At 46.2% G+C, this 14066-nt stretch overlaps 3 protein-coding genes and 1 non-coding gene across 4 annotated transcripts in view; 1 reads left to right on the top strand and 3 right to left on the bottom strand.

The window, feature by feature from the left end:
• Nucleotides 1-14066, bottom strand: part of TTLL5 (tubulin tyrosine ligase like 5) — a 310256-nt gene that overhangs the window by 34954 nt on the left and 261236 nt on the right. The window contains exon 33 of the mRNA XM_049770318.1: nucleotides 2959-3041. Coding sequence (XP_049626275.1) covers nucleotides 2959-3041 — 83 coding nt within the window. The remainder of the gene's footprint in view (nucleotides 1-2958; nucleotides 3042-14066) is intronic.
• Nucleotides 1-14066, top strand: part of LOC126004088 (peroxiredoxin-1) — a 1184503-nt gene that overhangs the window by 914422 nt on the left and 256015 nt on the right. The gene's annotated exons all lie outside the window — the stretch shown is intronic.
• VASH1 (vasohibin 1) overlaps nucleotides 1-14066 on the bottom strand; it is a 967981-nt gene that overhangs the window by 798620 nt on the left and 155295 nt on the right. The window lies entirely within an intron of this gene.
• Nucleotides 9937-10043, bottom strand: LOC126005607 (U6 spliceosomal RNA). Its single transcript, XR_007494652.1, has one exon. It is a non-coding gene; the product is annotated as a U6 spliceosomal RNA (small nuclear RNA).

Below are 14066 nucleotides of genomic sequence, written 5' to 3'. Positions count from 1 at the left end.
ATGTGAAAATAATCCCCTGGCCAGAGAGATAGTACTGAGGTTAGCCGTTTGCCTCCCAAGAGGTCTTTTAGTCAAATGAGCAGACAGTCACTATGTAGTGACCACATTTCCATGCAAAGAGCACAAAAGTACAGTGCTTAATACTTTGGGATAACGGCGGGCGGAAGTAACAGGTTAGCAAGGATCCTGGTCCTCACCTCTTGCAAATGGAATCCAGTGCTGGTGGGTTTTCCACCAAGTGCAGGCCAACAACAGCTTTAAAAATAAAAACCTGAAAAAAGTGGGTGGAGTAGAGGTTGGAGTGGGGGACAGGAAAGGCAGAGTTGGAAGCCACAGGGCAGGAAGGAGTGCAGAGCCAGGGGCTGGCTGCAGTTCGTACATTCATACTAGCCAGGCAGCAGGAGGGAGATGCCATGGATCGAACCTGGGGCTCGCTGCCAATCCTGCTAATCAGCACAGCTTTGGAATGCAAGAACAGCACCTGAACATAAAGAAGGCAGGCCGATGGCATTCACTGGCTGTGAGCCAAAGGCCCTCACTACAACTTCTTTCTCAAATTTCCAGATTTGCTGACTCTACACCTTCCCTCCCACTGCAAACAAACATGGAACCGTGAGCCTCAGGCAGAGAAGTCGAGGAAAAGGGGCAGTGGTAGAACTTACGCCTTCTGCCCAGAGCTCTCACTCACATGCACCACCCCTTTCCATGTCTCTAACACAAGAACACTGGCCCTGGCAGTGGGAAAGGCCATTGGTTGTTTTCAAGAGTGCCTGGGGTTAACCACTGTCTCCATCATTCTGCCTGACAACAAACAAAGTGACATAGCATCTGGATGGCCCGTTAGGTCAAGGAGCCAGGAAACAGACTTTTGCTATCTTCATGGGCTCATGAATTCTGTTTAGCCAGCCACGTTCACTAGACCAGACAGGGCTAAAGATTCTTTAAAGTCAGCTGAGAGATTCCAGCAGAGGCAGTGGTTCCTAACTTTGGGAACCTTTCCACTGAGGATGGGGGCCCTCCTATCTCCTGGGCTTAGATAGACATGTTTCTACAGCAACGTAACCTCATTTTCACAGGACAACCTTCAGTACCTTATTTTTATAGGACACCCTTAAGAGCCCCTAGAACTCCTTTGAAGTTTACAGAATACAGAAATCCAGAAAGATCTGTAGTCAAAACACTAGTCTCTAGCAATCAGTTAGTTACCTGCTAGCTTATAGATGACTCTCCCAGGTTTGTTTACTCTTTACTAAAGGGAAATGTTTGCTGGAAGCCTGGAAAGTGCCCAGACCTTACTCTATTGGGCCATCAGTGCTTATTTAATCAAGGATAAGGGACACCAGGACTGTCAACCGGATGAAAACAAAGTCAAGGGATTTATGTCCATTGGCGACAATGCCAGAATCGGCATGTTGTGTGAACAAGGTGAGAGGGGTCATGATATTGATGGTCTGGGGAAAGCACCCCCACTTCCCCTTGGCTCTGAGGTTGCTAACTGATAACAGATCCACTGCTGCAAAGTCTGAGCAATATAATAGGAGAAAAGTTAAAAAATTATGCAAATAAAGTAGGATTCTCTTCCAACTGGACCTTGATTCTTCCTAGTCACTCACTTCTCCGTGAAAATCTTCATGATTTTGTTCTTAAGAAGAATCACTATAGTTTAGTCATTCTTGGGTGGAGGGGATAGAAGTAGATACTCACAAAATATGTCCCGAATAGAAGTTCTGAGATGTTAAGTGGAAACAAAATCTTTATACTCATATATTATTGCCTGACTTGCATATCCTCAAAGAGCTTCTATACAGCTGCACTGAATCCTCACAGAAGCACAGGAATTGTACGTGTCAAGTGAAGCCGACTTCCCTGAGAACCCATAAGCATTTTAAGGTGCATCACATGAAACTGCATTTCACAACACCCCCCACACACACACACACACAGTGGCTCCTTATGGCCTTTACAGCTCATAAACTGGACATGTTACCTCAGTAATCTGTTCTCTTGCCACTCGGGTTCTTGTCCCCCTCCTCTGCTTTGACAGAAGGTTACAGAATGCCATACGAGTCTGAAGGCATTCTTTCTTCCTGATACTCCTCTCATTCCACATTTCCCCACTCCTGGTTGATCTGTCCACACCCCAGTCTTAGCCAGAGGTTTCTTTCCCTACAAAAATCTTCCCTGATAAGCAAAATGCCAGGGCTAGATGGAGTCATGAGATTTCAGATAGTGCTGTATTCTGCCTGAGCCTTTGAGGACTTTCAACAAACTGGGGAACATGTTCCAATGGTATAAACAGTATTAGTGGACACCTGAGTTCTTCGAGGTAGATCACCCAATGCTGTGTTCCACGAGAAGCAAATACAAACTCAGCCCAAGAGATTAGCTGTCCCTCTTGGCAACTGTCCCTGTCCCCGGTACTGACACACCTTCAGAAGAACTGTCTGGCCTCCCCGCTTCTGCCCAGTGTCCAGAACAATCCATCCTCCACAGCTTGGCCTCTGTACCGAATACCTGTTCAATGGAATGGAGCGATTTGCTTTTCTGGTTACTAGTGCATGTCTATGATTTATTAGGACTCACAACATACAATCCCTGGAGCTCTGGCCTCTCACATGAAGGGACTGACCACAGAGACAATACCACCAGAGCCCCATTAGCCATCAAGATTTGGTTCAGATCAGAGTCCAGTTCTGCATCCAGGGGGCAGCTCCTTCAGGCCCTCCACTTCTTGAGCTTTAAAGCACCAAAGGCAAGCCTGAGCCCCACAAATGGGGAAAATCACATCGACCTAAACCAAGTTCCTGCCACTGTGTCCTTAGGGTTCATTACCATGTTCAAGAAGAACCAAGAAAGGTTAAGCTTTCCAGCCCAGCTGTGTCATTCCTTTGAATAAGAGAAAGCTCCAACACCATTTCCTGTGGCCCTGCCCTCGGGAGAGCCGGTATGCTCACTCACCTGTTGTGCTGGTGACGGGCACGAAACTGGAAGGGGTGAGGCTGCTCTGAAGTCCATTCATCTGCCCTTCTGTGGAGGAGCCTCTGAAACACAAGCAGACAGAAAGTCAAGCTCAAGGACCGGCCTCCAAGGCAGGCTCAGAGGGCTGGAGATAACATTCATTTGACTTGAGAGACCCTAAGCACAGAGCTGAGCTGGGAGGAGTCATTGCCCTGCTGGATGTGTTCCCCCCCAAACAAAAAACTGAGCACAGGTCTCCATTGGCTTTGTCCCTGGCACTGCCATGCCCTCTCCTGAGGAACTGGGTCTGGCACACCCCGCTTGCTTCAAGACTTAGTTCAAATGCCATTCTTTTAGACAGGTCTACATTTTCATGTGCTCTAGATGGACCTTTGCGAAAGCACAGACTTGGCTTACTTCTGAGTCCCCGCTGCCTAGAACAGGGCCTGTTGCCTCCAAGTATTCAATCAATATTTGTTTATTGCACTTAGAATAAGCTAAATGTTTGGTGTTAGGCTAAAATATAAAGACATTAAAAACAAGTATCGTGGAACTGGAGTGATAGCACAGCGGTAGGGCATTTGCCTTACATGAAGCTGAATGAGGATGGACCCGTTTTGATCTCTGGCAACCCATATGGTCCCCTGAGCCTGCCAGGAGCAACTTCTGAGGCAAAGCCAGGAGTAGTAACCCCTGAGTGCCGTCAGGTGTGGCCCCCCAAAGAAGGGGGGTTGTCAAGAGAGTGGTGGTTTTCAACTTTGGGAGGGGAGCAGGGAAGATTCTGCCTCCACTGTCCCTCCATTCTTTTTCAAAGTGGATATTTGACAACACTGAGACATTAGTGACAAGCAGTTGTGGGGACTGGCAGTGATGCTGGTGAACATGGATAGTGCTCGAGAAAGTGGCCCATAATGAATGATCCAGCACAGGGAGCCCATAAGTGTGGTGTGTAAGATGCCCTCAGAGTGACACTTTCTCCCAGTTCTGACAAGAGACAGCACAGAGATGCTGATTCTTTGGGCAGATTCTCCAGTACATGTCTGAGAAATCTGGAGCTGCCTGAGGTTCCACAGAGCCAGCCATACCTCCTGCGACAGGCTCTGACAGCTCTGCGAGTTCCTCACTGCACTGACCAAAAACCACAGCTGGGAAATTGTGCTGCTAGGGGCTTCAAACTTAGTCTTGGGGCTGGATATGGTGCCCCAACCTGGAGCACAAGCTTTGCATGCAGGAGTTCTGGATTTGATTCCTAGCACTGTCCCCTGAGCACCGCTCAGAGCACAGAGCCAGGAACAGGTCCTGCACATCACATCTCAGAGTATAGACCCTAAACTGACACAAACTCAAACATGCCATTCCTGCTGAAGTGTGGGCTACGAAAATACACGATTCACTCGTGTATCCAGAGATGCCACAATTGACTTTGCACACAATGGGTATTTAGTTTTTGGGACCATACAACTGTGGTGCTTGAGGGCTACTTGGCTTGGTGTTTGGGAGAACTGGTGGGGGACCTTGTGGTGTGAGATACTGAACCCCCTTCAGGTTCCATGTGTACAAAGCCTGCACTCAGCCCTTTGAGCTTTCTCTCAGGTCCTACTCAATGGCCTTTACAATAAGATGACCACTGTTCTCATTAATATACTTGTGGCCCCTCTATCTTGATTTTTCACTGATATGTGAAAGCAATTTTTGCTTTGATTTTTGGGCTATACCTGGTGATGATCAAGGCTTACTCCTGGATCTAACCTCAGAAATTATCCCTAGCAGTGCTCAAGGGACCATATGAAATACCAAGGATAGAACCTGGGTTGATTTTGTGCAAGGCAAATGCTCCTCCTGCTGTACTGATGTGAAATTTTTTACCTGGGAGGTTAAAGTTATCCCTATAGTATATGGAGAGATGTGGGTAGTATTTGTCTTGATACCCCACATTGTCCCCCACTCCTGCCAGACACTTCCTTGAGTCCAGAGTCAGGAGAAGGCCCTGAATACAGTCAGAGTGGCCCTCAAACAAAACCACCACCACCACCACCACCACCAAAAAAACAAAATAAAGTAGTCCATATGCTCAGTTCTTTGTTTATTTGTTTCAGCAATATCTAATCAAACCTTTCCAACACTATGGCTCCATTTATTCATTCACATTAAAAATGTTTACAGGGGTCAGTGCGATAGTACAGTGGTAGGGCATTTGCTTTGCACATGATCGACCTGGAATGGACCCGGGTTCAATCCCCGGTATCCATATGGTCCCCCAAGTCTGCCAGAAGTGATTTTTGAGCAGAGCCAGGATTAATCCTTGAGCACCAAATTATGCTTACCAGGGCCAGGTGGATAGTACAGAGTTGGGTTAGGGAACATGCCTTGTTCCATCCCAGGTACCACATGCCTCCTGAGCACTATCAGGTGCAGAGCATCATCAGGCCCAATCAGCTCTGCATCCTCAAACCCAGTCTTGAGCAATGACCTGGTCAGCTAAGCACTGCAGGAAGGAGCTCTGGACCCAAAGCTCTGCTTGGGAGGCATCCCTTTTCCCTCCAAAAAGCCCAAATAAACTTTATTAAGGGCCAGACATGTCACTCAAGCAGAGAGAGAGAGCTGAATCTTCCCTGTGTGAGGCCCTGGGTTCTGTCTTCTAGCAAAGCACTGCATTTACAGAGCAAGTCTTGGACTTGGAGTAAGTCAGAAGTAAGATTTATCTAGAGTGGAGAACAGGGGTTGGAGCAGGAAAAGTGGGTAAGGTACTTGTCTTGCATCTGAGTGACCTAGGTTCTATTCTCTAGCACCCAGATGGTCCCCTGAGCACCACCAGGAGTAATCCAAGTGAACCAGACCCAAGAAGCAGGATGAGGATGAGGATGATCCCTGAGTACAGAGCCAGGAGAAAACTCTAAGCACTACCAGGTGAGGCCCCCAAACAAAAGCAACAGTAGACCATTCCAGGGAACAGAGTAGATGGTGGAAGACAGATTCAGCACTGTGGCAGTGGAGGGGATGGCCAGGCAGTGCTTGTGGTCAAACAAGGTTTACTGGGCTCAGGCCTCAGCCTAGCAGCCTTTGTTGTAACAGGTTCTGATTCAGTGCTGGGGAGCTCCAAGCTCAGCTGGTTACCAAGACAGGGAGGGGAGCAGCCAATGGGGGAGGGGAGGGCAAATAAAGGGTTCTTGGAGAGTTTGGGAGAGGTGGAGGTACCTAGAGCTTCCTCTGTCCCTGCTGGAGACAGAAACACCCCAGAGTAATGGAGGAACAACGGGAAACATGGCACCCTGCTCTCACTTTCTTTGCTCTTTTTGAGGACAGAGACTTTAGGAGGCAGGAGGATAGGAAAGGAGCTGAACCCTGGAAAGAGATATGGGGAATACTTGAGCTTCCAGTGTCACCCCTTCTGCACCTGCCTTCCCTGCCTCCCCCAAACATCTGCACCTGGGGGCTGAGAGTGGCTTTCTTCCAGGTGAAGAGAGCATGGAGGGTGTTTCCCTGTGAGGTAAAACACACACATTCAACCCAGCTTCAGGCAGGAAAAGCCCTGGGGGGTGAGGAAGCTCATCACTCAAAGGAAGCTGGGGTGCCAGTGGTGGAAAGGGACAGATGGGGAGCAGGAAGGTCAAATGTTTGGGTCTAGAGAAGCAACCAGGCAGAAGGATCAGGGTGAAGATAAACATAGGCCCCTGGGAACTGGGTCAAGTCGTGGAGGGAACAGGAGCTGCCATCTTCTAGGGGACTCTCATGACATCCACCCCTGCTGAGTTTTCTCCTTCTCCTCACCCAGGGCTCTTGCCACACACAACCCTCACCACCACCAAGTGCCCTCTTTGCACCCAGTTCAACCTGCTCACTCACCCTCCCTCCACCATGCCCATCTCGGGCCTCACCGGAGCCACCACTAATTCAGACTTAGTGTCACTGGAGATTCTACAGGTCCTAGTGCAGTGTCCCCATGAGCCCAGGACTGGAGGAACGTGTCCAGAGCCATTGGAGGGAAACGCTGAGTGGATTTTTCCACGGAAACACAGTACACAAAATGGTTTGGTGCTGTTATTACTTCAGACACACTATGGGTAAATAAGCTTTTGCCCTGATAACATCATTTCCTTGGGAAAATACATTCCTAAATGAGACCTTGGAAACAGCTCACGAAGAGCCTGCACATTAGTTAATGTGTACTTGCTAATGTGCTCTTGCACTGACCCACTGATCCGCCACCTTCCTGGAGGTCCTTTATTTTAGGAACAAGTTAGGCATGGGGAGGTTCATGCGTGCACGTGTGTTTCCTCTTGCCATCTCTGAGCCAGGCACTGAGCTGTAACACAGGACAGCACGGCTTCCCACATGGGGTGGCAGGGCTTCACTGATTTATGCTCAGGGTCTAAACTAAGGCCTCTAGAAATACGTGCCTTGTGCCATTATTTCTGCTGGGGAGTCTCCATAATCTCTGTATTCACTCTTAGCCTGTTTACATAGAGGCATTACATGGAATGACTCCTTGACTCTACTTTAGTGAAATATTTGAACTAAATTGAGAACCACCACAAGACGTTCAAAACCAGAGAGCAACCATATTTGCTGTTGAAGTCAAAAGAAGGTAATCGTTTGGCAATTTTACCCACAAGGTAAAAATCTGGATCACTCAGCCAGTCCTTTAGGGGGAAATTCTCTCCTGAGAGCTACAAACTGATTCCCACAAAACCTGACAAATGCAGTTTTCTCTGTGACTGTTGCAGAAGTGCCACTGTTGCTTCAATCATGAAAAGTCAATGAGTTGCCTTCCAGCAAGACAATAAAACTGAAGGCCTTATTTAAGGCCTTGAGGTGAGGCCAAATGGGGGAGCACTATGCCTCTTCTCTTTGATGGACTATCAGATAGGATCTGTCACTTTCCAGAAACTGCAGCTTCTCTAAGAGTTGACTGTGCCAAGAAATCTTAATGTGCATTTGGTGGGGTTCTATTACTTGCTCTTTTCTGCTCAGATGCATATGGGTAATGAAGAGGTGGCCATACGGAGCGTGAGGTGAAAGAAATAGTGCAGACTGGACAAGAAAGGCATTTTTTTTTTTAAATTTTGGATCACACCTAGCCTTGCTCATGGCTTACTCCTGAGTCTGTACTCAAGGTTCATTCCTAGCTGTATTCAGGGGGCCATATGTGTACTGGGGATCAAACCTAGGTCAGTCGCATGCAAAGCAAGTCCCTTACTAGCTGTCCTAGCCCTCTTTTATATCATGCAAAAATTTTGAAGTTCAAACCTGAGTGTTAGATGTGGCTATCTGTCCCTGGAACGGTCCAGAAATTGGGTGGGTGTCTAGGACACAGAAAAGTGATAGAAGGGGCTGGAGCAATAGTACAATGGGTAGGACACTTGTCTAGAATATGGAAGACCTAGTACCACATATGGTCCTCCAAGCACCTTCAAGAGTGATCCCTGAGCATAGAGCCAAGATTACACCATGGGCACTACCAGATGTGACCCCCCCTCCCAACCAAATAAAATAGAAGAAAAAAAAAACTATAGAAAAGTTGCCTGATCTGACTTGTGGAAAGAGGTTAATTCAGACCCTTCTCTGGTCACCTTGTTAGGGATGTTGATGTCTATTATCATCTAAAGCCAGAGGCTTTAGAAAGAGTTCATGGCAGCAGTGTCTGCATGAGCCGTTAAGTTCGTTCACCCACATGAGTGCCCCCACCCCCCAACATGTGCTGAATATGGTCTCTGCTGCTCTGCTGTCTGGAACCTTTGGTACCTCAATAGAGTGTCTGATCTCCAATATGTGGCCGGAAGTGTGCGAGCACCATAAGCAAGTGTGTGTGTGTCCCTCCACCTCCCCTAACATTGCAATAATAAAAAGAAGATAAAGGGAAAAGACAAAGAAAATAAGAAATACGATCGCATAGCAACATAGAATCAGAAGTTCCTGGTGGGGTGATAGATCATATTCTATGTGTGAGACTAATTTTGATCCTAGCAACACATATGCATACACAAGCAACTGAGAGGCTCTAATGAATAGTCGTGTGCCCTTTTCAACCAATACAGTTCTTTGTCCCTGGGACAGGTTCATGGTGAGCACACATACAGTTTCTTTAGACATAGACATCCACATCTGAACTCAGAATTCAAGTCACTTTCTCAGAGTCATCTACTCTGACCACTTTCCTAAGGTCCAAGAAAAAGCCTGACCTCGGCTCCCACTCAGAGAAAGGAAGGACTCTTCTCTTACACAGTCCTGCAGTTCACTTCTTGAGATACAAGCCTTCAAAAAAATAAATAAAAATAAAAAATAAAAACCTAACTTGAAAAGGGGTGTGTGTGTGTGTGTGTGTGTGTGTGTGTGTGTGTGTGTGTGTGTGTGTGTGTGTATGCTTCCTTATATTCATTGCAACATTTAGTACATTAGCCAGGATATGGAAACAACCTAAATGCCCAACAACAGACGATTTGATAAAGAAGTCAGTGCACATATACACAATGGAATAAAATCAGCCATAAGAGAAGACGAAATATTGCTGTTTGCTGCAAACTGGATGGAACTGGAGAGCATCATATTAAGAAAGTCGGCAGGAGAAGGACAAACACTGGATGTTCTCAATTATTTGGACAGTTTCAAATGATGGCAAACCTTTGGCTCTGGGTTATAGAAATAGAAATCGAAGTAGGAAAAGGGTATGTGTGAGGGTTATAAGAAGGCTTGACCGGTGACCATGACCAAAGTCAAAGGTCTTGGATATTTCAGTAGCTTGGAAGTGAGTTAACTATGTATACCAACACTGTGTGATCGTCAATACTATTGTAAACATGTGATCCCAAACTTCAATAAATAAATTCCCTAAATATTCTTAGGAGGCAGGATGGGGGAAAGAGGGAATCTTAGGTTACTGATGGATGCTGATATTGGTGGTGAGTTTGGAATTGGAACATTGACTGCTTGATTGTGTTATTAAAACTTTGTAAATTACAGTGCTTAAGTAAATTTTATTTTTTAAATATGGAACGCTTCACGAATTTGTGTGTCATCCTTGTGCAGGGGCCATGCTAATCTTCTCTGTATCGTTCCAACTTTAGTATATGTGCTGCCGAAGCAAGCACGTACATATTTTTCTTTTTTGTTTATTCATATCTATATTTAGGCATCATGGTTACAAACATGTTTGTAATTGGGTTTCAGTCATAAAACGTACACCCCCCCTTCACCAGTACAACCTTCCCACCAGAGGAATAGATCTACTGGGTCGTTCATAGGAGGAGTTCAACATTGTAATACAAACTGTATTTGACCATTTCGAACATTCCACCTACTTCAAGTCTCTTGTTAGGGAATCAAATGGCATGGCTGGGAATTTCACTGCCACCAAGACCACACCATACATCCAACCTAGAGAACGCACTAGCACAAAACTAGAAGGCTTATAATGAGCTAAAATAAAACCCCTGGCATAAATTCTGCTGTTGAGGCTTCTGGTGTGCTTTCCTGTGTTTTCCTCCCTTTGACCTTGACACCCCCGAACTCCCTCCCCCGACGTTATTCTGACTTGTAGAAACTTTTTTGAAAGCTTTAACCTTTAAGATCTGTTTTATCCATTACTTCATGTGTGTGTGTGTGTGGGGGGGGGGGGATGTGGTCCAGTGTGGTGCTGTTTCTATTTGGGCACTTTGAGACCTTTTCCACCTCACTGAGGTACTAGTTTTATATGTCAATGGTTCAGTAAAAGTTTGCCTTGGGTTTACACCACCACATCAGGGGGGACCTTTCTATTAAAGGAGGGACCCATCAAAGAAACCTGATCAAGGTTTCATGGGGAGAGTGGAGTCAAGAAAGGGAGCCGTACAAAGGGTGTCACAAATACTATGGAGGCAGTTGTGAGGCTCCTGAAAACAAGTACCTCCCAAACTTTATCATTTTAGGGGGAACACAATCAGTGCTTTAGTAGATAATGCAGACCTGCTCAGGCCCAGTGGGCCTCAAAGTACTCGGGGTAGGGGGAGAACTTTCAAGGCTGGGGATCAAACTTAGGGCCCTCTGCATGCAGGGCCTATCTCCTTAGCACCCTCAACTTGATCATTCCTATAAAATATTGGCAACAACCAATTTTTTTCCATTCCCAAAGGAGAAGAGAAATTTCAAGACACAAGTTAGACTGAAGAACTACAGCCACTGATGGTGGTCTTGGGGGAACATATGAGATACCATATAAAATCGGTGTGGTTGCATGCAAGCTAAGCACCCTACCCATTAGACTACTTCTCTGGCACTGAAGTTGCTCTGTAAAGATCTACAGTGTCTCTCTGCTAACTCCCATCCCCATATGCTCTCCATGTTCAGTGCTTTAGAGAAGCCATTTGCTCTTCCCAGCAGCCACATCTATGGACAGCTCTGAAACCTTCACCTGGCTTGGAGATGGCTAAGTCAACCACATGGGATGGAAGGGGTTGAAAGGCTGTGCTAGTGGGCACACTGGCCCTCCAATGGACAGCATCTTAAGCCACTTCTATGGGTTCAAGACAACAGAACTCCACAAAGAACATGTTTTCTGTTCTCCTTTTATGTAAGGTGCTTCCAGGCTCTGGTAATCACAGGCATGAGGCCTGGCTGCTGTCACTGCCTCCTGCCAAAAGGTGCTCAGTAAAGGTGCCGCAACAGCCCTCGATTCTCACATATTTCTGTATGGGAGGGGCTATGTTCAGAAGCCAGCGAGGCCCTGCAGCAGGTTTCTGGGGGCATTTCCCTCTCACTGCACGTGTCTGAAGGTGAGGTGAGGGCAACCCTGTGAGCTAATGGCGGCAACTGGACTGGAAATCAGCTGTCCCACATCTCACCTCTGTTATATGGGAGACTAAAATAAGCCTTTGCTCTCTAAGGGTATGATAGTGACTTGTGTTTGGAAAGTTGAAATGTGTTTCGATTTCCCTGAACCTGACTAGCTGGAGTCAAGTCACGTTTAGGAACATCAACTTGTGAACAACGAAACTGTAACTTCTTTGTGTAAGGCACAACAGCTACAGCCCTAATCACTATGACACCAACCAGTAGGCAGCAGGAATGTGGTAGATGTCAGGGATGGCCATGATTTTAATTTTGAAAACACCTCCAGTTAAAAAACTGCTGTATGTAGTATTTCACAGCCAATAAAGCAGAAACCTGGAGTTATCAGAGTAACAGTTCACTGAGTGAAGGAGCCAAGGTTCAGATTTAATTAGAAACCGTGATGGTTTGTAATTGTGCTGTTACTCCCATCCAACACGCCGCAAACACCAAGGGTTACTTTGTGTTGAAGGATGAGGTGACCCCAATGATGCTTGTGCTTTGATGTAAATCATGGTTGGGGGGCTGGAATGATAGTATAGCAGAGGGCATTTGCCTTGCACACAGCAGATCCAGAATGGACCTGGTTCAATCCCGGTGTCCCATATAGGTGTCCCTAGCTAGGAGTGATTTCTGAGCGCATAGCCAGAAGTAACCCCTGAGTGTCATTGAGTGTGCCCCCCCCCCCCCCGCAAAAACAAAACAAAACAAAACATGAGATTAGGCCATTGGCACCTCCACTAACAATGGCTCCCAAGAATTTGTCTATAAATATGGGCCAGAGCAGAAACGAGGACTGGGTAGAGCTCTGCTTTGTCAAAAGACACACCACATGGAAATAGGCTCAAGTGTGTCAAGTCACAGATATAGATAACTGGGGTTATCTATAGCAACACACTACATGGTGGATTCTGTGTGTGTGTGTGTGTGTGTGTGAGAGAGAGAGAGAGGGGGGGGGTGGGGAGGGAGATAGAGAGGTTAAGGTATCTGCTTAGGTGACTCATGGAGAAATCATTACAATACCAGGAGGTAGATGGTAGAGACTCAAAGGAGTGAGGCTGCTGGGAAAGGGACACTGGGGATAAATAAAATCTGTTCTTGAGTAAGTGGCAAAAGTCCAAGTGCATCTGTGCAGATGTGTGTCAAGAACACACAATACCATGCAGTCGCATGAGTGGAAGAGTAGCATGGGAAGGGACTGTGCACGGGGGAGTGCAGCCAAGAAAAGGCTGGAGACAGAGGACATAGGTCTAATGTCACAGAAAAGGATTTGAACTTAGTGTGGCAGGCACTTGCAAGCCTACCAAGAACTCAGGTTTAAAGAACTCTCCAGAGGGACTGGAGCAAATACAGTGGGTAAGGCACTTGCCTTGCACATGGCTGACCTGAGGTTAATCCCTGGTACCACATATGGTTCCCTGAGCCCACCAGAAGTGATCCTTAAGTGTAGTCAGAAGTAAGCCCTGAGCACAACTGGGTGTGGTTAAAAAAAATACAAAACTAAATTAAAAACCACTTAGGGGCTGGAGTGATAAAGCAGCAGATAAAGCACTTGTTTTGCACTTGTTTGACCGTGGTTTGAGCACCAGCATCCTGTACAGTACCCTGAGCCTAGCCAGGTTTAATTCCTGAGCAAAGTCAGGAGTAAGCCCTGAGCACTGTTGCATAAGGCTCCCCCAAGCCAAAAGCAAACAAAAAGAACTATCTTAGAGATGTAATCTGAAATGTGTACTCAGTCTCTTTATAAAACCTATCTCTGTGTGTGTGTGTGTGTGTGTGTGTGTGTGTGTAAAATTTAGTAGTGCACAACTTTGCCATTTCTTATAGTTCCTATTTCTCTCCTTATTCTATTTTTTATATCTTTTAATTTTCTGCCCCACGTGGTGTTGACTTTCCTCTTTCCTTTACGCAAACTAAGGTTTTGAATTTAAGAACATGTATCTTTGCTTTTCACTTTATATTGCCCTTCTTCTTGATTTCCTTTGATCTGTTTTCTTTGCTTTGTTTTACCGACCCTTTTCTAATTTCCAAAGATGAAAGCTTAGCTTAGGTATGACAAATATGTGGTATGCATATTCCCCACTCACCCCCTTCCCTGCCGGCAGTATATAGGAAAGAATCTGCCCTAATCTTCCCATATCGCCTATCAAAGTACTCATTCCTCTTGAAGTCATGATGCTTATTTTTTGTTTGTTTGAGTTTGCGGTACCAGGGATCGAACCCAGTGTCTCATACACAGGAGGCATACACTTCACCTTTGAGTCATATCCTTGGTCTTTTCATTCTTTCCAAGTGACACTCCAATCAGC

This window comes from Suncus etruscus, chromosome 3 (genome assembly GCF_024139225.1).
Source record: "Suncus etruscus isolate mSunEtr1 chromosome 3, mSunEtr1.pri.cur, whole genome shotgun sequence".
Classification (NCBI taxonomy): Eukaryota; Metazoa; Chordata; class Mammalia; order Eulipotyphla; family Soricidae; genus Suncus; species Suncus etruscus.
Note: the sequence above shows the minus strand (reverse complement) of the source record. Positions and strands in the feature narration are given on the sequence as shown.